The sequence below is a fragment of the Perna viridis genome, chromosome 3, assembly GCF_037379345.1.
Source record: "Perna viridis isolate PV_CMFRI_1.1 ecotype Kerala chromosome 3, ASM3737934v1, whole genome shotgun sequence".
NCBI lineage: Eukaryota > Metazoa > Mollusca > Bivalvia > Mytilida > Mytilidae > Perna > Perna viridis.
This window is the reverse complement of record NC_142447.1, coordinates 16,202,621-16,228,274: the sequence shown is the minus strand read 5'-3', so window position 1 is coordinate 16,228,274 and position 25,654 is coordinate 16,202,621. Positions and strand designations below refer to the sequence as shown.

The window sequence follows — 25,654 nt, the reverse complement described above, 5'->3', positions numbered from 1 at the left end:
TGCAAAAACCGAAAAAAATATATGTAATAAAAAAATACTTTGTTTCCTTTATAAATGATATTATTTAGAATATTTCATCCAAAATTTTATATTGGAAAAGGTAAAAGTGCAGGTATATTTTCAATATCCCTCTCTTTTGAGGGCCTCATAATCCCTAACTTTATTGAATGTTGTTTTAGTCTTAATTATTAGATGCTAGACAAACCTGAACACAACCTGGTGATTAATTAACAGTATCAAGATCATGTTATGTCATGTTTGTTTGTTTGTTGTGGTTTAATGTCTGAGCAGCAATATTTCAGCTATATTCAGACGAAACATGTTATATACGTCATCAACTGAAAAGGTACTTTTATTTTAAGGTACAAGTATAAATTGTGTAGTTTGTCAATTTTCTGGTTTTGTATGCATGCACAGGTGATTTGAATTTAAATTTGTGGATTTCATCAGAGAAAGATGATTCTTTTAAAATTTTATATTTTTTTTTAATTTGAAATAATGGTTTGACCAAATGATGAAAATCTGAATATTGGTACTCTATAAAGAACATTTCTACATCAGAATGCATGACATTATATATAAAAGAAAATTTTAAAACGCACAATCACAGAAACTTAAAAAAAAAAGAGCTTGCAGGAAGTCATGTCACCAATAATGACAAATCAATCAGGTTTAAAGCAAACTTGTCACTGGACAAAAATACCAAAAAACTGGCTTAAGCTTAAAACTTGTCACTTGATAAAAATATCATAAATTTACTTCAAACTGGAACAGCATATGAAGCTTGGTTCATCATACTGAGATACAGTAAAACCTCTCTAAACCAAACCCCTTTTGGACTGTTGTATTAAGTTGGTTTGGACAGGTGTACTATGTATTCAGGTTTAAAATACTTTTAAACTGACACAATCGGACTTCAAAAGTAACCTATTGTAGACAGGTGTTTGGTTAAGACTGGTTTCACTGTAATTGTAACTATGGTAAATACATGTATCATTAGATTGACAACAAAGATTAGCAATTCACAATGGTTGTAATTCAAGATAGATGCAAACATTTCTTTTAATGATGAAAAACTAGGCAGCAGTTGCTTGTACTACATGTAAATGCCAGCAGCTCTTAGGAGCCTGAACTTGGCTTTTTATTATATTCAAGTCTCCCTTCTCTTGAAGTTAATATAGTAAAGAGTTTGTAGATTACAGTGGTCAGGAAAGAATCATTTCTAAATGGGCCATTTTCTGCAATTTTCTTTCAAATATTCAAATTTTTAGCATTTTCATTCAAATATTCAGAATTTCAATGGGACACTTTTTAACATTCTAAATTTCAAAATTTTACACTATAATGGGTCATTTAAGGTTCAATGTGCCAATGGCCCATGACACCTGCCTTTCACTAAAATAAGTAAAAAAAAATGGAAGCAAACATTATTATTTGTTTGGCCTTAACATAAATAGAGGATGAGGTCATCATAACAATAATCAATGCAAATTCAACCTTTGACCTAAAAGCACTGAGAGCCTGATTTCAGTCTGACAGAAAGTTAAATTGACATACCAACATAATACAAAGCAAGAATCTTGCTTAGTTTCGTATCTTTAACAACAATAAATGATTATAACTCACATATCAGTTTTCTTAAATTATGAAAAAAAATCCTTCTTGATGTAAAATAGTAAAAGGCATTATTATTTTTAATAATATCATCAATATATTCAACTGTGTCGTCTTACAGATTAAACTTGCCCTAAATAACAACATCAACAACAATAACATATAACTTACCGATCAAGTGACCAGAGATAAACAGTGCCAGAACTAGTAGCCACTAAACATTCACCAGGTATATAGGGACTGAAAAACAGAAATTTGTTAGATCTGTTAAATTCACAATGGGTTTGCTGGATAATAAACTACAATGCAACCTGTTGAATGATTTTTGTTCAGTTTATGCAGCTATTTAGTATACACAGATTCCACATGTTTTTTAACCAACATAAAAGGATTTGACCGAGACAGATTTCCAGTTTACTATGGGCAAAATATCAATAGATTTCCCTGTAGTGTATATGTATGGTTATCATACAATATTGGACCTCATAAGGAGTGAAAATTGTAACCAAAAATATTTGAAAATAACCTCTGCTTTGCCTTTGATCATTTCAGGAGGTAGACACAAATCTTGTAAATTATTGGAATGCTTGTATTCAGCATTTTACATCAATCTCATGTAAGTATCAAACTAACTTTGAATGATTTCATTGAGATTCAAATGAAAGCTTGATAGGCTTTGGTGAAATTGAATATGATACAAACATATCACTGATTTCAAGAGTTATGTCCCTTAACCTAGATCAACCTCCTTCAAGCAGAGCTGTAATAATTCTACCCAAATTTTCTATAGATGTGTCTGATTTTCTAAACATTCTTCTCTTTTAAATCTGATAAAAGGAAGTTTTTGCAATTATGGATAAAAAGCAGATTAATAATAGTTTTTTTATTCATTACCTTAAAGCTTGCGATGTAGGACAACCATCAGTGATCTGTAACTCATCAGATTCTCCGTCGTTCACATTGTGCCGTGTACACATCGTAGAATGTCTAGAGATCACAAAACCTGAAAAGAAACAAACAGTCTTTTGTTAATTGTTGTTTTTGATGAAGAAATAAGATAATGAACTGAATCACAACCCAATTTCATTACTTTGTTGATTGATTGATTGATTGTTGGGGTTTAACGCATGAGCAGCATTATTACTTTGTAGCAAATTCTGTTTTTGTACAATATTCCAAATTCAGTTGTGGCATAATTACTGTGAACATATTCATTTTAGTGGTTGCCAATTTTTGCCAATTTCTGTCAAGTGATCATATTTGGGAATATAAATTTTCTTTCGGGTTTAAAAAAATGATTAGCATTATAAGGTGTTAGAAATCAGTTTCGCGACTACTATTTTTCACGGTTTTCTTTCAACTGTGAAAATAGCAAAAAATTTGTACACCACAAAAATACTTTTACGGTATCCTTTGTGGCATTTTAAAACAAGAGGCTCCCAAGAGCCTGAATTACTCACCTGGTTGAATTTTGCCTTTCAAAAGCAATAAATTTAACGAGAAGTTGTCAAACAATTTTGACTCAAGAATTCTTTAGTAGTACTTATCATAAGATCTTCTCAACAATTGAAAGTTTCTTTTAATCTATCATAGTTTTCAAGATATTGAATGAAAACTATTAAAAAAAGGAGTCATTTTTCCCCTTTCAAGGGCAATAACTCTTACAAGGAGTCATCTGACAACTTTTATCCCTGAAGACTTTTGTAATCCTAATAATGTGGATCATTTTAGCTGTTGAAAGAATTTTGCTAAACCTAACAGTTTTGGAGATATATGCGAAAAACTACTGTTTTATTTTTAGTAATGGCTGCCACGTTTTTTGTTGGATCAAAAATTCCCACCCCAGTTCTATGCAGGATACCCTAAGGAACATTCATACCAAGTTTGGTTTCATTTGATCAAGTATTTTCAGAGGAAAAGATTTTTGAAAGAAATAACATTAAAAATAGCAAAAATCCAACATGGCTACACAGATTAAAGCCAAAATTTGACCACAGATAGATCTTATCATGCTGAACAGTTTTTTCCTGTCAGAATTTGAATAAATCTAACGGTTTAGAAGATATATGTGAAAAACTACTGTCTGACCCCTATGTCTATTTTTAGTAAGGGCGGCCATGTTTTTCGACTAATCAAAAATCCCCACCACTGTTCTATGCAGGATACCCCAAGGAACATTCGTACCACGTTTGGTTTCAATTGGTCAAGTAGTTTCAGAGGAGATGAGTTTTGTATAATTGTTAATGACGACGATGACGACGACAATGAACACCAAGTGATGGCAATAGCTCACATGGCCTTTGGCCAGGTGAGCTAAAAAAAGTAAACAGTAATGATCATTTCTTTATAATAGTTGATGATGTTTACCTTTGCCTCTGATACGACTTGCTGTCACGCCAAGAACTTTCTCCTTACATTCGATAAGTTGTGTGCCCTCTACCTGAATATTCTCTTGGTCTCCCCCTATGACATTAGAAATTTCTAATAACTGGTTAAAGATTGAAATACGCATATTAATTTGTAATACATTTTGTACATGTAAATGATTTTCAAGTCTTTAATATAGTCTTTAGGAGAACTATACTTCAGTATTCCATAACTTAAAGATAGTCTTTAGGATAACTATACTTCAGTATTCCATAACTTAAAGATAGTCTTTAAGATAACTATACTTCAGTATTCCATAACTTATCAGCAGCTTTACTGTATTTATGTTGTTTTTCTTTTTTCAGGCTACTAAAAATACAGTGATACTAAAAATATCAAACATTTCCTATGTTATTATTACATCAAATCTACTGTAATGTCACTGATAAAAGATTAAACAAGTTTTGAACATTTAGAAAAAAGAACAAAAATCACTTTATTGGGCTCACCGTGATATTTTCTGTCTCAACTTTCAAACTGCTCTTATTCTGTGTTTACCAAAGTTTTTAATTGACAGCACATCAAACAAGAAATATGTGAGTGATGGCTCACAAATGATACCCCTGATTTCAATCACAATATAAGGAAAATGAACAAAGTCCTCAGTAAACAGGAAGTTGTGAAATTTACTCAAAATGGATTCCACCACATGGCATACATATATGGAGAATGTGTTAAAATTTCATGCTGATTAGTTTGACGAGTAGCTGCTGAGAAAACTGTGACTGAATAAAATGTTACGGACGGAAAAACAGACAAGGGTAAAACAGCAGGGGTATAAGAATAAACATGTCATTAAATATAAGATACACAACGTCACTGCTTGGGATATTCAAAGTACTCAAATAGTCACACAGCACAGACTTAGAATCACACTAAACACTAATAAAGTTTATGAAAGGATACGCAATTTGGTGAAGTCTTCACATGGTGTTACTAAACTTCCTCCTGTGGTACTTTTGGGATCATCACATGGTAAGTAACCAAGGCAACCATCAGTATAGGAAGAATTTACACGCTGAAAACATGTACATGATAAGAAACATAAAAGTGGAAATTTACCCTTAGAAATTACAAAGCTTTCTGAAAATTACATGTATATCTACATGTAGAATTAATCATTAGTCTTACAAACCCAAAACATGTCTGAACCTGCATCGCTGTCATATTCATGTCGGCATATAAACATCATTAATATACACTATACATTAACACTAAGCAAATTAAAAAACTATAATGGAGGTAACAAATTACAAAATAAGAAACAGCAAAATTTCTCGAATACATTTTTGCCTAAAAATCACTAAATTTTACACCCTCCAAAATAAACCACCACATTGTATGAGGCATCCTTGATAGAGATAAGGGAGGGATAGAGAACTAATAAATGATTATTAGTTAAGCTTATTATACGTGGCGGGTTGAACCTGTAAGAGGATGAAGTAGAATATATTGATGTCTTTAAAAATAATTATGCTTTTTCAGAATTTTACATCAACTTGGATTTACCTTGTTTCACAATTTAAAAAAAAAACTTTCGATGTGAACTATAAACAGATAAACATTTTATTTTTGTTAACAATATGACACTAGTGAAGATCCTTACTAGGTATTACAAGTTAACTTCCTGTCAGACTGAATTCAGGTTCTTGGTCAAAGGTTAAATTAGTATTGATTACCATTATGATGATTTCGTCTATCTACTAACCATAATTTCTTTGGTAGATTTGTACTTATCATACAAATCAACCAAATAGCGATAGCTCTTCGGTAAATGTTTCTTTATTTTGAAAGCTTCATGGTGATAATTTGCTGAGTCATCATCCTGTAGCTTTTCCAATTCTTCCTTCATTTCCTTAAAGAATCTGTGCTTATGTTTTCTCCCACCACTATCAAACTGAAAATTTATGTAGAAACAAAGACAATTTAAGTTCAACAAGTAAGCAGCATCCTGATATTCTATGTGTAATGCTTTCATTCTGAGTATATCAAAAAGACTGATTGATTGATCATGGTTTAACATCCTACAGCAGATATTTCATGCATATCAGAAGAAGAACAATGGAGCAGACATGGTTGATTTAAACCATGAAATAAAACATCCAACAAAATGCATCTTTTCCATTTATTTGTACTGTGGGAAATGTCAAACCACGAATTTTAGAATCCCCAAACCAACGATTTGTCCGGAATCCACAAAAATTGATATCCACGAATAAAAGTACTTTCACGGTATATTGTTTGTGTTCTTATTGTCTGTTTGTTTTTGAAGGCCAATAGTATATCAAATCCATAATTTCCAATATAAACCTTTTACTTATACCATGTATATACCATTTAGCTCCCATTGGGTCATATTGTATTATTATGATAAATCTTACTGTCTTAGTTCTTGCTAATGATCTGTGACATTTCAAATTATCCAACAATTTTCTTATTTCATATCTTTCTTCAATCAATGGATCTGTCACACAGTCAACTAAAGGATAACTCACTACAACATAATTGAAGTTAAATACTGTTTATCTTAATAAGTTAAGGTTTTGTTGAATATTATACTGCAAAACAGAGTCATGTGTGGCATTTAAAATGTAAGAAAAAGACACCTCATCATCAAGACAACTTTTATTGATATGTTTTATAATCCATTTATATACCAATCAGATTGCTTGAAATTGAAGATTTGAGGAAAACTCAAGGATTTGAAGAAGATCTCAATTTGAGAATTTTTTTATGAAACTAAGCCCCATGACCTTTAGTAAGCACTTCATTGTTATTATTGTATTATTTGAAAATGGAACTATTTTTTATTCTAAAAATAAGCAAAACAGGAACTTACAAAACTTACCCCGACTAAGAGATTAGTAAGTTTTCCTTGCCTTTTGTCATCAAACTTAACTTACTCCTTAGCCCCATTGGCATGACTAACCCCCTTAAAATAAGGATTAGTTTTATGAAAATTCTAATTTCCAAAATAATTTCAAATTCAAATAATACCTTGTTTATAGAGTTTGTACTTAATATACACTCCTTAGATTAAAAAAAGATTAGGCAAAGTCGACCTAGTAATGCAGTTACATTGTCCTGTTTCTTAAAGACTGAAAAATTCAAACCTATTTCTGGCTTATCATACAGTGGAAGAGTTGGCCTTTTAGTTTTCCATACATTCTTCGATTGCAGGAATCCTTCAGGAATCTTTTGAGGACAAAAACTTTTTTCCACAATATCCTCGACATCTATATTACCATGTGACCCATAGGAAATGAAAGGTTCTCTCATTGAAGTTTGCTTGTAGCCATCTGGAGTTTTCTTAGACACTCTTTCAAACAAGTGGTAGGGAAAAGATTTGTTGGGGAAATCCATCTACAGTAGAAAGTTTTTTTTTCCAAATGAAGACCAACATTTAATTATACTTTAAAGTATTCTAAAACAGAGCAGCAAACATCCTTAACAGTCAATATATTACTACTTAGTACACTTGCAAAAATCTGCTTTAAACAAATACAAAAGTCAGAGTGCATGAAACCACAAAAATCCATCTCTGACAGGAATTGTAAAAACTCAGCAGACAGGATACATGGTGTGAAAGGTTTACTGAACATATTCAATGGTTATTACATGTACAAACACACACAATGAATACCCATATAAAAATCACCCCAGCAAAATCGCATGTAAAAATCTTACTTTTCAAAGAGTTATCTCTTGCATCATTCACAATAATTTGTTATCAATTTAAAATTCAAGAAGAATAGTATTTTGATGGTTTCAAACCTTAATGACAAAGGGGTAAGTACACATGTGACTTATCTGCATTTGTGACCCTCTCCAATCACTACACATCTTTCAGTACCTTTTTTTTAAAAATAAATTCTGCTGAATAAAATATATCTATTGTAAACAATGGATTCAGTATAAGTGAATCTGATACAAACTTTATGTTACTAAGACGTGTTGTGTAGATTCATTAAAATGTTTTGGTTAGAGTTTTGACAAGAAAGAGTAATCAAGGGAACCAAGGTTATAGCGGTAATCAAAAGAGCATAATCCAGGGAGAAAGACAAGACATCATGGAAAACAGACACACACAACAAAGAACACAAAGCAACCAAAATCATACACACAAAGCAACAAAAGCAAATGAGCAACTCGGACTCAACTAAAAACTGGGAGTATGGACCAGGTGCACAGGTATGGTAAGCGTCCTCTGCTTTCCTAGAAACACCCACCGAGTTGCTCACAAAGAGTCAAGTCCGGGGTAGACGAAAGAGGAAAGGAAAACTATGACACTTTGAACAAATCAGTTTTCATGGCGCAGATGGATACACCGTAACGATCCACAAGTTCATGATGACGACCATAAAACTTCTGTAGTGATGACCTCAATCTTGTAGCAATATATATAGTATATAAATAAAATTCAGCTTTTCCAAAAGGTTACTTTGGTTCTTTGAAAAAACCCTTAAAATAAACAATTGTAACTACATGTACTTGCACACAGAAAACCTTGTAAACACTGCTCTTAGCAGAAAATTCCATCTGGATTCTGTCTGATCTGATTCTAAATCTGTAACTGGCATGGTTGAATTGTTCTTTTCTTGTCAGTTTACAAAAGATTCTTCGTGAAATTAATTTTTTTTAAAGATGAAAAAATCCTTATTTTTCAATTGTAAATATAGACTTTGAATATAGAAATCAATAGATGACTAATTCATTATAACATTAATAAATACAAATATGACCTATGACCTTAGAAGCACTGAGAGCTTGATTCCAACAAGAGAAGAAGTTAACTTGTAACACCAAGTAAGGATCTTAACTAATTTTTCATCTTTAACAAAAAATGTCCATAGTTCACAATTCATAATGTTGTAAAGTTATGACAAAAATTAAAGAGCTTCGTGTAGCACAGCCTGATACGGCCACAGCAGTCGAACCCTGAACTGTTAAGGCATGTCACAGAAGTGTAGACACAATATTAGTTTTTGACACACTTAAACAAAGGGACTTACATTTCATTATGGACATGACAATTAGTTTCATTACAATATAGCACAAAATTTGAAAATTAATTAAAACATTTTCAAAATCTGATCAAAAATAAAAAAAGTCTATTTTACTAGGATGTGCCCCTTTGACTCCTTATACATGTAACTTAAAAATGGTAAGAGATATCTGAAATCTGATTAAAAAACACAGGCAGGGATTTTCATAAGGAATCAAAAAAAAAAAATTCAAAACTGGACCAAAAATAAAAAAAAGTTATTTTTTTTGGTGTGGCCCCTTTGACCCCTTTAAACTCATAAATAGTAACAGATATCTGAAATCTGATTGAAAATGCAGGACAGGGTCATAAGAAATCCAATAAAGGAATCCAATAAAGAAATTCACAATCTGCCAAATTTTTTTTTAAAAGATTTTTTTGGGGTGTGGTCCAATTTTGTACCTCTTCAACTCCAAACAGTTAAAGAGTAATTCTGACAGACAGAAGGACAAAAAGAATGACGAATGGAAATAGTAATCGGAAATCAAAAGAGTGTGATCCAGGAATAAAAAATCAGACATGGAAAACAGACAAACACAACAAAAAACATAAAATAATTTAAAAAATGCATACAAAGTAATAAAAACAAGAGGTACCCAGGAGCCTGAATCACTCACCTGGTTGAATTTTGCCTTTCAAAGGCAATAAATTTAACAAGAAGTTGTCCAACAATTTTGACTCAAGAAGTCATTGGTAGGGCTTATCATAAGGATCATTTCAACAATTAAAAGTTTCTTTTAATCTATCATAGTTTTCAAGATATTGACTGAAAACTGTAAAAAAAAAAGTCATTTTTCCCCTTTCAAGGACAATAACTCTTACAAGGAGTCATCTGACAAATTTTGTCCCTAAAAACTTATGTAGTTTTTATAATAAGGATCATTTCAGCTACTGAAAGAATTCAGCTAAACCTAACGGCTTTGGAGATATATGTGAAAAAATATTGTCTGACCCCTATGTTCTATTTTTAGTAACGATGGCCATGTTTTTCAATGAATCAAAAATCCCCATATCAGTTCTATGCAAGATACCCCAGGAAATATTAATACCAAATTTGTTTCTAATCAGTTCAGTAGTTTCAGAGGAGAAGAGTTTTGAATAACGATTACAACAACAATGACGGACACCAAGTGATGGCAATAGCTCACATGGCCTATGGCCAGGTGAGCTAATAACTGGGCAACTCTGACACCACTAAAAACTGGGAGCATGGACCCACTGCACTGGTATGGTTAAAGATAAGCCTACCCTGTAGGCCAGTACATGTAAAACATTTTCAAAACAGAATTTCAAAAGGAACAGTTTGACATCTGAATCATAAAAATGGGATAAACAATAAGCTTTTACTTATCAATGCAAATGATAACACCTATTTTTTTTCCCTTTGAGTCCCTTATTCTAAATGGGGTGGGGCAAAATCCTAAAAAAAAACTATAAGGGCTCTCTGCCATGTTCCAAGAACAATATGCTAAAATTTCAAAAAGATTTAATAAGTTTTATTCAAGTTTTAATAAATAAACTAAAGGCAATGACAACACTGCCAGGATGATACCATTTTATAGCTGAATTTTTTTTTGTGGTCATGTAATAAATCATAGTTAATGTAAAACTGTAAAAGAAAAGTTTTTGAGAGACAAATTATTTTTTTATTTGGTACATTGTATATTCCAGAAGTACTGTATTTGAATGATTAATACTTTTTTTTTACTTTTCGTCTTCTAAATGTACATTTATATTCCTATTATAACTGATATGAACTGGCTTCATTAGAAATTAACTCAAAAACATCTCAGATTCTACAAAAGTTTCACAAGCAATGATAAATTTTATTTTAGAAATAAAGTTGTATATGTTCATATCAAAAGAAATGGAAAACAATAGCATATGGCTTTATGAGTTAATGTACAGAGAATATCCATATTACCTTAATTAGTACAATCTTAACACAAATAATAATAAAAAGCAACTCAAATCTATCGAAATGAAAACAAAACATTATGGTTTCATTTTAAAATACCTCCTGACCGACTTCAATTTCAAACTAATTAATAAAGGTTGTTATCATAGTAAAATAATAAATTATGAACATTATGAAAAGATCAAAACTAACTGAATTGGCCATTTATCCTCGGACATAAGCCCTCTGCCCTGCCCCACCCCACCCCACCTCACCCCTTACGACAAAAGCATTATACATTTATATGACATACAAGTCATAATGCCAAAGAAATTAAAATCTCTGATTTCACAATTTTAGTATAGTGACTGTGGGTTAACCCAGCTCTGGTGGTCAAAATTCAAAGCCTCCAATAAAACTTCAAAACAACATTTTGTTTTAGGATGTACAGAAAATTACATAAAAAGGACCGAGTCCAGGTAATATCAAGTAGGTCTATGATGAAATTGGCTCAATTTCCTTTAAATGTACAGTGTGGTCTACGTAAAATTATGATGGGTCTATGACTATGTTGACAAAAAATAAAGTTTTTAACACTAGAATATGTCAGTAAACACCTCTTGGCCTTGATGACATATGATCAAAAGGATTAAAAAAAATCAAAATTTGTGATAACAGTGGAAAGAGGTTGCACCAGAATTACGTGTAGGTTCCCCCACTAAATTTTCATTAATAATGTTTTTTTTTTAAATGAATAAAAGAATTTGTTATGGAGTGATTTGTCTACAGGGAGTTCAACTGGGGTTGAGTTTTTTCGGTAACAGACTTTTGTCCTGATCCCACTAAAATCCTATTAATTTATGAAACACATGTCAACGGCCAATGCAAACAGACAAGTTTATTAACTCATGGCAGGTTCCATAACTTGAGAAACAGGTTTGTCGATGTAAGAGTGCAACACTTAAGCTTTATCATGTACTTACTTCAAAAAATGTTTAATTCTTAAGAAGTTCTTAATCTTTTTTTCGTTAAATGAAGCATTTTCTCAACAACATTCGAATTTTCATGGGCGCCGCCATATTGAAAACTGGGATCCTTTATTTCAATCAGAAGGAGAACGTTTTAAAAATATGCACACAAAAAAAAAGATGACCAAAACCAATTATTTTAATTCTTTGTAAATGACATGTAATTCCAATTTTGAATACATGAAGCATCTATAACCACTGTAAGAAAGCATTGCACGTGCAATATATTTTCAACTACATTTTTTTTAGCTTATTGGTTTCTCCCTGCAGGGAAACAACTTTGTCAACTACTTGAAAATGAAAGTGAACGTAAAAGGTATTTTCTTAAGAAATATTATGGTCTTTCTAAGTTTTATTATATTTCAATTTAAATAATAAGAATAATTACTTAAAATTTAGGATGGGGGAAAATTAAATACACTTTGTCATTGTTTATAAACATCTGAAGATAATACTTTATTGGCACAGCCAAACACAATCGCTACATTTATTTCAAGTTTCATCTTCCTAACCGTAATTTTCAATGTAGAATGTATTGAAATCTCAAGTGCGATCTGCATTTTATTGTTTACTTTTGTGACCTCTAAACGCTGCAGGATTTATTAATTACAATGCAAGATCTATTTAATTAATTGCTTTTCATAAAACTATTATCTGCTGATATTAGAAATATATATTGCCATTTTTTATTGGAAATTTTACACAGAGCGTTATTCTTAAATCATTTAAGTCAACATAGCGCATAGTACAGTAGTAAAATTGTCACAAATCCATTATTAAGTGTACAAAATAGTAAGAAAGAAAAATGTATTGTTTAATGTTTTATACATGTAATTACATTTTATGACATTTAAACTTTTTCTTCTTTTTCATGGGACATGATGATTTTTTGTAATGGTGTGATACGACGGGGCTTCATAAATAATCTCATTTTCAGGGTAAGTGGAAAAAGTGAGATAATTGTGTATGCATGTTTAACCAGTTGAAATTGGTCCCTGTATGTGATATATGTGTACATGTATGTGATTTTATTATGAAAAAAAACCATTATCTTGAAATAAAAATAAGACAAATATTTCGTAAAAAACAGTCATGAAAGTATACTGAATTGTCTGAAACATCAGTATATGTATTAAGTGTATGGTACTAAGGCCTGCCCCTAGTGTCACAAAAATAGATAAAAAATTCCTAGGTCTGTTCCCATTCTAATTCCGTAACACCTAAGCCAGTACGTGAAAAATTGAATACACTATATAATAACAAAATATGAGAGATTTTTATCGTGTAAAATAAACATCTGCGTATTTCGAGAACTAGGTCAGAAATTCGCATACTAACATACAGTTAATTAAAGAGTACTGTATAAATGACTGACCCAGGAAATATCAACATACATGCTTAAAGATACTGTTCCTATTAATTTCTTTTAGGTGGACAGCAGTTGCTACATGGAGGTGGGTTGCTAACGATGAGAATTGTGGAATATGTAGAATGGCTTTTGATGGATGTTGTCCAGACTGCAAATTACCTGGTGATGATTGTCCATTAGGTAAGTTATTACTAGAAGTAGGAGACTGAGTGATATCTCCCATAAGCATTGTTAACCATGTACAAATCTGGAGTTATCTCCATTTGAATGTATCTGACAATATTTGTTTCTTGCACAAATCTATATTTGATGTCCAACTTCAATGAAAAGTTTAATCAAAATTCATGAAATGGTTTAAGAGGTGTTGTACTTATTGTACCAGGATATATTTGCTCTTGAATAACCCTATACTTTATTTGCAGTAGTGGGGAATAATAAAATGATTATTCTCTAGTGGGGGAGGGCAAATAAAATGAAGGTCCTAAGTCTGGGTTCTTCCTTTTCTAAAATTGGACTTTTAGGTTTATTATTTATCAGGAACTGGAACTAGTAGTAGTTAATTTAACAAAAACAAAAACTCTGAATTTGTTTGGTGCTTAAATTCAACTTATTCTCATACTGTATTATTCATGATGGCCCATGATATTAAAACTTCTATCATAGAGATTTTCAATTGGCCAAGATGTTTATTGTAAAAATTCTAATTTAAATAAGCTATTTTCTGATTAATGGCACATTGCCTTCTCTAATTCCTGTCTGAGAAAAATCTTAAGAAATGGTGGAAAATCAGTGATTGCCTTTAGCCACTAGCCTGAAGTCTGCAGCTAATAAAAAATAATTCAGGCTAGTCGAATCCTATACAGTCCTCTATTATTTAGGCTAGTTGTTGAGAGTTTTGAAGGAAAGGACTAGTAAATGTACATATGACTACATGTACTAAATTGTGCATGGCACTAATACTTGTAATTCTTTTTATACTTTTCAGTTTGGGGAGAATGTTCCCATTGCTTCCATATACACTGTATAATGAAGTGGTTAAACTCTCAACAAGTGAACCAGTTATGCCCAATGTGTCGGCAGGAATGGAAATTTAAAGAATAACAGAAACAGATTGCTAATATAAGGTGTTCTTTACAAGGATGGAATATTCTACCTGAATCAATCAGTCTCTTATAGGCTATGCACTTTCTGTTTGTGATAGGACTACATTTGATGGTTCAATCTCTTAGGTGTGAATAATTTCACACTGTTTATTATAAGTGACTTGATTTATAAGGACCAAATCCCTCAATGTATTGTATGTTATTTGTTTTTTTTAAATAATAAATTCATATGTATATAAATGTTGACACAAAAAATGCCAGTCTCTATTCCTCAAGGCTTTTTTGGTATCCTTTGTTTTTGTATGTATTTTTATTTTTTACCTTCCTTGTAGTCTGTCCTTGTTAGTTTGAGTTGTCTTAAAAATGATTTTATTCGTTGGTATTTCTCCTTTACATTGGCTGTTCAATATTTTCACCTTGCTTATCTCTTGACAGACATATTGTATACTGGTATAGGGTCAGATATTGTATGTTAACTCCAAACCCTTTAGACAATTTTTGGTGTAATGTTTCTCTTGTTGGAAGGAAGCTACTTTTTGCACTTCACTGTATTTGAGTTATGAGACTTTAAACAATAACGGTAACAGGCATAATTATGATGTGTAATTAACATAACTATCTGATTGTCCAATCGCTTCTTAAAAATTATTACATGTATTTGAAAACTTCCATTCTTAAATTCCTCTGAAAAGGTAACTTATGGTAAAAACAAAGTCACAAATATACTGAAATTTATTTCAGCCACGTAAATATATACAAAGAAGTTTCACTATCACAGATATTTTTCCTCATGTCTTGTGGAAGAGGTGCAAACGTGAGCACAGTATTGGAACTCTGAGAGACACATTGAAGTCCATTACACATACTCTCCTGTCTGTCATGATGTGGTTGATGATGAGTTTTTCAGTTGAGTCAGTGTCTCTTCTGATTTATGAAGTGTATATTTACAGGACATTAACAAAGCTGAAAAAAAGTTAATAATAAATGTATTATATATGAATCAATCAGAATAGCTGAAAAAAAAACACTTAAAATCAATTTTTATGTGCACCTGGTCCAGGCTCCCAGGTTTTAGTGTTCTGTTTGCACATTAACTTTTCTATCTACCGGTACATGCATATTATATGGTTATTTCATCTTCTTTGTTGTGTGTATGTGTGTGTGTGTGTTTTTGGTCTTGTTATTATCCCTGGATTATGTTCTTTTTGATTACCATTCAAATTCTGCAGTCAGTTTCACAAAAACTTGTAAGTGTAAAATTGATCATAAGTTATGATGTATAAATGATGACATAACTTATGACTAATTTTAAACTTACAATTTTTTGTTAAAACCACCACTGGTTCCCTTGATTTTCCATAACCATTGTTATCATGAAGCCTTTAGATGTACAAAAAGTCTAAGTGACAAGTAAACACAAGAAAAAATCACTTTGTCTACTGTAGAAAGCTTGCTAGGGGGACAAATTGCTATGACTTCTGTAACAAAATAACCCATAAAAATTGCACCGAAGTTAAGAATTCTACAGTTACAAAGGCATTTTTGTGTGTGACTTAAGTACTGCTGCACTGGCCTTTGTTTGGGTCTTTAAAATTTCTTGGATTTTGCAGTTCATTTCAACCAAAAATTTCAATTTCAATTTCAAGAAATCTGGCAACTAAATTCAAAAGTCTTTTTTCACAAACTGTAGTATCCTCAACTTACAACAATATGAATGTTTCACATAATATCAAGATTCATGCAAAGTTTTTATTCAGCTAAAAATATCTGAATTTAGGTGACAATTTTGCATTGTTTTCCCTATAAATGTTATGTCTATTACCCCAGATGTTATAAAAAGGAATAAAAAGATTTCTTTTATATTATGAATCTACACATTCACATTTCTGGCATTCAGTTCTAACTGATCGAAAAAGATACAATAAATCACCACAAATAATCAATGAATATATTTACATTTGTTACTACAGATTTTGTTATGAAATAGAACAACTTGGGTTTTTATTTGGAATATTTTAGTTGTGCAGCCACACAAGTATATGTAGTAAGTTCTTGTCTTTTTATAATACTGTGAAACCTATTTAAGGAGGTAGACCTAGAGTAAAGAACATAACTCTTGAAATCAGTGATACGTTTGTATCATATTCAATTTCACCAAAGCCTATCAAGCTTTCATTTGAAACCGAATGAAATCAGTCTAAGTTACTTTGATGCTTACATGAAATTGATTTAAAACAGTGAATACAAACGTTCAAATAATTTGTAACAGTTGCGTCCCTTACTCTAGGGCTACCTCCTTAAACCAATCCCTGAATAAACTAAAACAAAAACTGTTGGAACTAGACACAAACATGTCTATTATAAAGCTAAATAAATATTCTTAAGTGTAAGTGTTAGTAAGAATTAGGCAAAATGGGAAAAATCAGAAACATGCATTTCAAAACCCCACCGATCTGACAATGTAATACATGTATCACTCAAGGATACTTTCTCTATTTAAAAAATGTCATTACTTGATCTCTGCATCACTGGCTTTGCCCAAAATTTTTCATTAGAATGTTAGAAAAATGAGGTTTTTGACAGATTTATCTGCCCTTGAAATGTTCATTTTCAGTACATTTCAATGAAATTATAACTCAATGCACCAACATGATATGGAAAATATTGTCTTTTTTCCATGATTCTGATGGTGCAAGCAGTCAAATTACACTATCAAAATTATGTTTTTTTTCACACCATGTTTCATCCACTTCGGATTCTTACAGAAACTGACACTTAAAAAATGTGTTAAGTCCAAAAAAGGTAACCGTAAGGTTTAGACACATTTCACTGAATACTGCATCTTGGCAAGGCTGATAAAAGAATCTTTTGAATGAAGTACATTTTTTTGGTATTTTTTTTTAATATTTATTCATTAAAATAATATGATAATGATTCCCTTCAACAAATCAACTCAAATATTTGTTTCCTTATGTTTCCTGTTATGTGCAAATCGTGGGTTTCACTAAAACAATAACACTGACACTGACACCCTCACAGTTAATAGAAAGATATCTTGAATATGCCAAGCTCATTTAATAACGTTATCTGTAAACAAGTGGATTTAAGGATTAGTAACAATTATTTTCACCCTTGTAAATGATCTAAATTATTTGCTTATTAGATGACAAAGGGCCCCAGGACAGTTTGGCACTTCTGTTTTTGTGTATTACATGCTTTACCACACAAATAGGTGAAGTAAATTAAAGAGGTAGACCTAAGGTAAAGAACATAACTCTTGAAATCAGTGATATGTTTGTACATGTATCATATTCAATTTCACCAAAGCCTTTCAAGCTTTCCTTTAAAACAGAATAAAATCAGTCCAAGTTATTTGGATACTTGCATGAATTTGACGTAAAATGGTAAATACAAACATAATGATTTGTAGTAGTTTGTCCCTTACCCTAGGTCTACCTCCTTAAGGCTTCTTGTTTTGAGGGAATAATTAAGATTATTTACAGATTTAATGTACATTGTTTAAGTATAATCGCAAATTTAGAAGTACGTTTTATTTCAAATTGAAATATATATAAGTTTTAAAGGGGACTTATTTTACATTGATTTGTTCTACCCACAAAATAAATGAAAATTTCTGCTTTTACAGTATATTCAAAATGTATTTTACCTTCAAGTTCTTCAGAAGCATCAGACAGTATGGACTCCTTTTCAAACTTTGTTGATGGTTCCCAATAATCATTAGGTACCCATTTCTCTGGTTTAGGTATATTGGAAGACTCTCCACTTTGTCTGGCTTTAAGGGAATTTAGTCACACATTAGTAAGTTACTTTTATAGACACGCTTGAAGAGTCTTCAATGAAGACATAGCTTTATTTTCATTTAGAATTTTGAAAATAATAAATAATAATAAACTTCAATTGATTTTCGCCTAAATTAAGGATAAAGATTTTGTAAACAAGTTCAAGTAAAAATGTAAATAGTGAATCTAAACAGGAATATAAAATTCAGTCATTGTGGCCCTTCATAAATATACATAGACCAGAATGGGTCTCGGTAAACCTTGTGATATCTTAGACATTAGGTCTATTCAATAGAGATTTAGTTAGGCAAATCAGTTTTCTTGTAGACAATTTCTATCAGTCTACCTCTATTGCCACACAGTACATTTACCTGTAAGCAATAAAATAACAAACTGTCACAACTGAAAGCGTAGTAAAAATGGATAAATTGGAAAAATGGCCAATAAAAGTAAAAAAAATAGGGCACAGCTTAGCCTTTAACATGGAGATGAAGACTCGCACTTCGGACAAGCTCTTATCAACAAAAAGACAATATGTGCCATTGTATAAAACCCCTCTGAAATTTCCAAGGTCAGCATAAAGGAAATGACTTAACTATCTGTCACTGACTGGTCAAAGAGACCCATGAAAAATCAAAGACAACAGACAGAAAGGAAATGTTGTAGAGTTGCTTCATGTCAAACTTTGGTGGATGATGTCAGTGGATCAATGCTATCAATATATTACCATCTATAGCTTCTCCTATCTTTCTACATAACTGGAATACTTCACTGTCTCTACCAATTAACTTCTCACCTGAAATCAACAAGAATAAAAAAATCAATTAAGTTTAATCATAATGTCAAGTATTTAGGTTAATAATATACAAATATCCCATGACCCTTATAATGTAATGAATTGTGAAGTAAATACTAGCATTCAATTTCATAAAGTGTTGATATTTAATTACAAGTGATCATTTTGCATACAAGTTTCGATTAAATTTATCATAAACCCCAGCAGGTCAATTTTTGAGGAAAAATATTTGAGGGTGTATAATCTAAGCTAAGATCCTGTAATTAAGTTTTCCTTGATTCAATGAGATCGCAAACTAATGAATAGTATCTCCTTAAAGTGCGTACAAGAAAATTCAACAGTAATTCTGTTTATTCTGTTTTAAAAGCTGCAAAGCGATAATTTGAAAACAATTCTTATTTTTAGACAAAAAATTAAAAATAATGAAGATTTTCTTGATTTTCTAACTAAGAGAAAGTTGACAGTTTTGAGACACTGTAAATGCATTAATTTTCGTGGTTGCTAATTTTCAGGGATTCTGTCAAATGAACATATTCGTGTGTATCAATTTTCGCAGATTCAAGCAAATTATTACCGTTATAATATTTTAATGTTGTGTTAAAAAATGAATAGCACATGTACTATTTTTGCAGTTTTCTGTACATGGCGAAAATAGTGAAAATAGATATGTTTACAGTAACAATTAAGAATTTCATGATCCATAAGTACAAATGTACTTTACCGAAAAGTGATCAGCAGATAATAAACCGTTATTGCAGAAATATGCCTCACTTGTTGCACATGGTCACTGTTGTTCAACAATTGTTGATTTTAGTTACTTTATGTTCTTTGTTGTGTATGTCTGTTTTCCACGTCTGGTCTTTGTCCCTGGATTACATTCTTTTTGATTACTGCTATAACCTTGGTTCCCTTGATTACTCTTTTAATATTTGATAGTGACTGCAGGGGAATATACATGAATTAGATATGGAGTTGTTATATATATAGTGCAACTCTATACTAAATAACCTAGCATGGGTAGTTCATGTTAAATTAACCTAACCAGAAAACCTTAAAATAAATATCAGTCAATAGACCATGACTATGAGGGCATATACATGAAACAGATATAAGACTGTTATGCAGTGATTTTGATGCAACTACATACTATATATGTAGGTCTAGCACAAGTGATATATGTTTAACTGACCAAATAAGAAAATCTTATCAAGAAATTTCAACAGAGCATGAAAGCAGGGGCATATGCATGAAGCAGACATTGTGATGTAGTTATGCTAATTTAACTGCATACCAAATATGATTGACATAGAAAAAGTGGTTACCTAATCAAAAAAACTTCATATAAATTCGAGAAGGACGCCAACCCTGGAAATCCAATGCTTTAGTCTCACATTCCCCAACTTGAAATAAAATCATACTCCACACCTAAAATAGATCTTCTATTTAAATGCACTGAACTAGTAGCTCTTTTAAAAATAAAAAAATGACACCACCTGTAACAAAAAACAATCATGAAGTTTCTGTGTCATGCTATAGCAAATGACAGATCTATTGTTCATCACTATGTTGCATTGTACCTGCATTATACTGATAATTCTTACCATCAAGCCATTCCAGATTGGGAAACATGCTCAACATATCTGCTCTGTAGTTCTTGCTCAAACATACTGGATTAGATAGATCCTGTACTTTATCTTGCAGTCTCAAAGTCTTTAGCTTGTCTAAACCAGTCAGACATCTTAGGCTGTCAACACTGGAAAAAGATGTCAAATTTTGTGCAAGGTATTTATGTAGCCTTTAAAAAGTTAAGCCCTACTTTTACTGTCTTTTTGCAAATTTCTATCTTATCTGAATTCTGGTACACCAGACGACAGTTTCACAAAGAGTCATAAGTGTAAAATTGATTTTAAGAAATGACGTCATTACAGAAAATAGCATTGTTACGTCATAACTTACGATCAATTTTACACTAACGACTTTTTGTGAAACTGACACCAGGAGTGGTTTGTGATCTTTTGGGCTCACATATTAAAACAAAAGCTTAAAATGCTTGTAGAGGAAGAATTCAATATAAGAAGTAACATGCTTTCTAGATGGATAAAAATATTTTTACAGTCATCAATCTTTTTTGATGATGTACAAGTTTAATTTCGATACTAAAATATTATATGGAATGACTTTAATATTTTTTCTGTCACTTCGAACTAACCTCAATGCCCACAGTACACACTAAATAACCATATTTCACTGTTACTTCTTTATAGACCAAAAAAAATACAACAGTCATTTCTTAAATAATATATTATAGGAGCGATATACTTTCAACTCATGTCAATCTAATTAAAATTATATCTCACACTTGCTCCCTGTTAATTGATATACATGCAACATACCATATAATATATATAATATATAATTTTAATTAGATTGAATTCATATTTGTGTACTTCAATATTAATTATAAAATGTTCCTATAATATATAATAAACATAAGTCTCTTAAGATACCTGGTAATGATCCCTGTTAAAAGTCTGGCTACAAATGTAGATTTAAAACTTGACTTTTTAATATTGCCCTTGTTTTCTATATCAAGGCTTTGAACTGCTATTAACATAGGTAGGTTTGAAAATGGCCATATTTTAACCAGTGGTTCAAATTAGTGGTGGTTAAAGGTCTGAAATCCTAAATTTCTTAACTAAAACCTTTGAATTTTCATTTACGTTAATAGGTCATGGGCCTCCAATCTTTTTCATTAACACTTAATGAGGACTTAAAGTTTCCTTGTGTGGACCATCGATTTCAAACTTGGAAAAGTACAGGACCTTTCACTTGAACCACAGTTGAATCTATACTTTTTTTCAAAAGGGAGATAACTCAAATATGTAATATGTTATTAGTATGAACATGCATAAATGTGCTAATTATCTAGAAAGTCATTAAATAGCAGTCTTTGTAAGAATCATGCAAATTCTGCAAAATGTGATACACCTTAAAAAAGGCTACATATTTTTATTTTTGTTATTAAGTTGCTTTATAGATCTGTATGATGAAATGACTAATTATTCATTCCAATGTGTCTGCTCTTAGGAGATAATCTACATTGAAAATACAATAGTTTCTATTGTATTTTACTGTCATTTACAGAGTTATCTCCCTTAGTTATGAATTCTACAGTACATTCTACATGTATACAATTTTTATCTTCTAAGAGCACAGGTTATATGAAAAACCACATGTCAATTTCTGTTTACTATAACAATTTAAACAAAATATCAAAAATAAAAATATGTAGGCTTTACAACCATGAATCGCATTTTGCATGATTCTTAGGTGGAGTGCTACTTAAATAGTGTTAAATTGTTAGCTTGTCTCAGTTCAGGTCTGAAGCATCAAACTACCTGCCAATGAGATTCCCAGCAAGATTTAAATGTTGTAAACTATCAAGAGCTTGGAGTCCCTCTGAAATAAAAATAAAACTCATGTATAATTCACAGAATTTTCTTTGCAAAAAGGATTTAACAAGGTACATAATGGTTATCTTTTTTGCCTTAATACAATTCGTTATTGACAAGAAATGCATGTATCAGCATGAGTTTTAACACAATTTAATTTAGATGGCAATTAAGATCTTGAACCTCACATTATTAAAATTTAACACATGTAATCTCTAAAAACATACATGTATGAAAACAATTACATATGTATAGTACAATATGTATTTGCTACTTACCCAGGGAGACAACTCTATTTGCTGATAAATTCAATTGTGTCAGATTATTCAGTCCTGCCAATTTTGTGAGCTTTGATATATCATTTCTTGACAAATTCAGTCTCTCTAATGATGAGCACTCACTTATGCACCCTAAATCTGAAATTCCTGTCAAATAATAGCAAAAAATACTTGTTAAATTATAATATTGTAAAATATCAACTCATGTTCGTTAATTTCAACATCATAACAAACTCCCTGTGAACCTCACATTATTAAAATTCAACACATGTAATCTCTAAAAACATACATGTATATGACTGGTTGAAATTTAATTATGTGAGTTGATATTTAATGATATCCAACTTTCACTCTTTATGAAACCTATAATATATAATCACATTTTTGCATGATTCTAACTTGTACCTGTACACAATCTCTAAAATGATGTTACACAATGCATGACATACGTTTCACACTCATCAAGTATGTACAGTACTGTTATGAATGACAGAAGGTCACAAATGTATTAAAGAAAAAAGACGATTTCATTTACAAATGTTACATCTTTTAATATAGAGGTTGTGCCTCTTTGGGCAGAAATAAATCCTACCTTTCTCTCTCAGACACATTGAATGAATGCTCTCCAAATCAAATTCACCACTCCTGGTCTTTAATAAAATCTTGGTTATTACTCCATCTGAAATGATAATTCTATTTTATCAAAATGTTTGTTTTTTTCAAATCTATTAAAGTACGTCTATTGTTGTATTTTGTATTGGAATCATAATTTTACATGTTATTATTGTTAAAATGTGATAGCTATTCCTTTTCCTCCATCCATGTTGCCCAAAGACTTGTACATGTAAGTCTTGTCACATGACTCTTTGATTTCATGAGAATGGGACCATAACTTTGATCTATTAAAATGCATGAGATAAAGGATACTACAGACACTGTGAAATCAACCTCATATCTTGACCTACACTTAGAAATCGATGGTAAAGGAAAACTATTGACCAAACTTTATGACAAACGTGATGACTTTTCATTCAGAATTGTCAACTTTCCTTTCATCTGTGGCAACATCCCTTTGGCTCCTGCGTATGAAGTGTTCATATCACAACTCATACGTTATGCCAGAGCTTGCCAAAACTATGCAGACTTTTTGTATCACGCTAGAACTCTGTTAAATAGGCTTCTGGAACAGGGTTATGTTGCTACAAGATTGAAGTCATCACTACAGAAGTTTTATGGTCGTCATCATGAATTCGTGGATCGTTACGGTGTATCCATCAGCACCATTTATTCAACGGGTCATAGTTTTCCTGTCCTCATTTGCCTACCCCGGACTTGACTTTTTATGAGCAACTCAGCGGGTGTTTCTAGAAAAGCAAAGGACGCTTACCCTACCAGTGCACCTGGTCCATGCTCCCAGTTTATAGTGGAGTCTGAGTTGATCATTTACTTTTGTTACTTTGTATGTATGATCTTAGTCACTTTATGTTCTTTGATGTGTATGTCTGTTTTCCATGTCTGGCCTTTGTCCATGGATTACATTCTTTTGATTACGGCTATAACCTTGGTTCCCTTGATTACTCTTTGAATCAATCCATTCAAAAGCATTGGATTTGGTTGTTTATAGAATGTAAATAGCAATCTTAACAACAAATACATGTACCACTAATGTGTAAATATGATGATAAAAATATTCCAAAGCTATATAAGGTTTAGTAACAATACAAAATAAAAAAAAAATAATGACACCAATGCATCATATTGATGTACTTGGAAGTAGTAAACTAAATATAAATTGGTCTTCAGTTTTTAATGCTTTCAACAAATGATAGAAAAAAAATCAAGAATGAGATTTATACAAGTCATCTTGCAATGTAATCATTGGTTTTAGAGTAGGATAAATCAAGGATTTGTCTACTAACAGACTCATATTCATTGTAGGACTATGGTGGATTAACCCCACTCAGGTGGTCAAAATATCAAGCCTCTGATCAAAATTCCAAACAACAGTTGATGTACATGTTTTGTTTCTATACACATAGACTGGATATTCTTCTAATAAAATTATTATGATTGTAAATGCTGACATACATGTGTAGCATCAAGTCAGAAAATAGCTTGGCAGGTAACTTCTAGCACTGCTGGACTAGCATCGTAAATAGGAAGTCAGCTGGGACTGAAGATTAACATACTATTGACCTCCGTGTATGTCTGTTAGATCAATGCAGTATACCCAACTAACACAACAATCAAACTAAAAGGGTGATTTTTTTTATAGTAGAAATCAATAGACATTTTTTGGACATAATTTGCATACTGCATGGATTTTACTGAAGTAATGTATGAATGAGACAACCATTCCAGTTTTAAAGGGCATTTTTCAGTTGAACAACATGTGCATGCATTTTAATAGATCAAAGTTTGTAAGCCCATTTTATTGTGGTAGATTCCTCCAAACCTAATTGAAATTCTGAAGTTTTAATTCAAAGAAAACTTTTATAAATACATGTACATTAAATATTGTATTTCTGAAAATTAACTGATACCATATTCTCCCATCATTCCATGATGTCAAATTGTATTTATCACATTGAATTATAAGATTAGTTAAATATACGAGAATGAATTAAGTTCAGTGATTTAATAAATGATTCTAACAGTTTTAACAGCCAACACATACCATCCATCCTTGATTGTTTACATGTTTCTATAAGCTTTATGTACAACACGCGATTTTATTATATTTCGGTAATCAGTCTTCAAAATATTCCAATTAGGTATAGAAAGTAATCATTTTTCATTTTTTCGAATATTTAAACGATAAAATTGTTTGAAATATCAATTGATGT

The 25,654-nt window shown here is 31.3% G+C and overlaps 3 protein-coding genes across 5 annotated transcripts in view; 1 reads left to right on the top strand and 2 right to left on the bottom strand.

Annotated features, from left to right (window-relative positions):
• LOC148621189 (uncharacterized) overlaps nucleotides 1-12,078 on the bottom strand; it is a 55,696-nt gene extending 43,618 nt beyond the window's left edge. For 2 of the 3 annotated variants that reach the window (XM_088575307.1, XM_088575309.1), the window contains exons 1-9: nucleotides 11,962-12,067; nucleotides 8,548-8,659; nucleotides 7,155-7,404; nucleotides 6,423-6,535; nucleotides 5,750-5,938; nucleotides 4,948-5,059; nucleotides 3,982-4,095; nucleotides 2,509-2,617; nucleotides 1,786-1,854 (exon numbers count right to left, since the gene is read on the bottom strand). In XM_088575307.1, the coding sequence (XP_088431433.1) occupies nucleotides 1,786-1,854; nucleotides 2,509-2,617; nucleotides 3,982-4,095; nucleotides 4,948-5,059; nucleotides 5,750-5,938; nucleotides 6,423-6,535; nucleotides 7,155-7,404; nucleotides 8,548-8,580 (989 nt within the window). In that variant the 5' untranslated portion in view covers nucleotides 8,581-8,659; nucleotides 11,962-12,067. Of the gene's footprint in view, nucleotides 1-1,785; nucleotides 1,855-2,508; nucleotides 2,618-3,981; nucleotides 4,096-4,947; nucleotides 5,060-5,749; nucleotides 5,939-6,422; nucleotides 6,536-7,154; nucleotides 7,405-8,547; nucleotides 8,660-11,961 lie in introns of all 3 variants that reach the window. The other variant, XM_088575308.1, reaches the window with a different exon arrangement.
• A 203-nt stretch (nucleotides 12,079-12,281) lies between these two features.
• On the top strand, nucleotides 12,282-14,687 carry LOC148621188 (anaphase-promoting complex subunit 11). The gene is made up of 3 exons (XM_088575306.1): nucleotides 12,282-12,327; nucleotides 13,441-13,559; nucleotides 14,365-14,687. Exons 1-3 carry the CDS (start codon nucleotides 12,308-12,310, stop codon nucleotides 14,478-14,480), a joined length of 255 nt encoding a protein of 84 aa, XP_088431432.1. The 5' UTR covers nucleotides 12,282-12,307; the 3' UTR covers nucleotides 14,481-14,687.
• Nucleotides 14,688-15,196: 509 nt separating this feature from the next.
• Nucleotides 15,197-25,624, bottom strand: LOC148621187 (leucine-rich repeat-containing protein 61-like). Its single transcript, XM_088575304.1, has 8 exons — nucleotides 25,486-25,624; nucleotides 23,401-23,487; nucleotides 22,809-22,955; nucleotides 22,477-22,537; nucleotides 20,680-20,831; nucleotides 19,010-19,078; nucleotides 18,150-18,275; nucleotides 15,197-15,445 (listed from the first exon to the last, which is right to left on the bottom strand). The coding sequence occupies exons 1-8, from the start codon at nucleotides 25,490-25,492 to the stop codon at nucleotides 15,360-15,362; spliced, it is 735 nt and encodes a 244-aa protein (XP_088431430.1). The 5' UTR covers nucleotides 25,493-25,624; the 3' UTR covers nucleotides 15,197-15,359.
• Nucleotides 25,625-25,654: the final 30 nt, after the last annotated feature.

Coding starts and splice junctions, on each gene's coding strand:
- LOC148621188 (XM_088575306.1), top strand. CDS start 12,308: ATGAAAGTGAACGTAAAAGG. Junction 12,328..13,440: donor ATGAAAGTGAACGTAAAAGG/TATTTTCTTAAG, acceptor AATTTCTTTTAG/GTGGACAGCAGTTGCTACAT. Junction 13,560..14,364: donor TGGTGATGATTGTCCATTAG/GTAAGTTATTAC, acceptor TATACTTTTCAG/TTTGGGGAGAATGTTCCCAT.
- LOC148621187 (XM_088575304.1), bottom strand. Junction 19,079..20,679: donor CAATCTGGAATGGCTTGATG/GTAAGAATTATC, acceptor TGTTGATTTCAG/GTGAGAAGTTAATTGGTAGA. Junction 18,276..19,009: donor GATAGGAGAAGCTATAGATG/GTAATATATTGA, acceptor ATTCCCTTAAAG/CCAGACAAAGTGGAGAGTCT.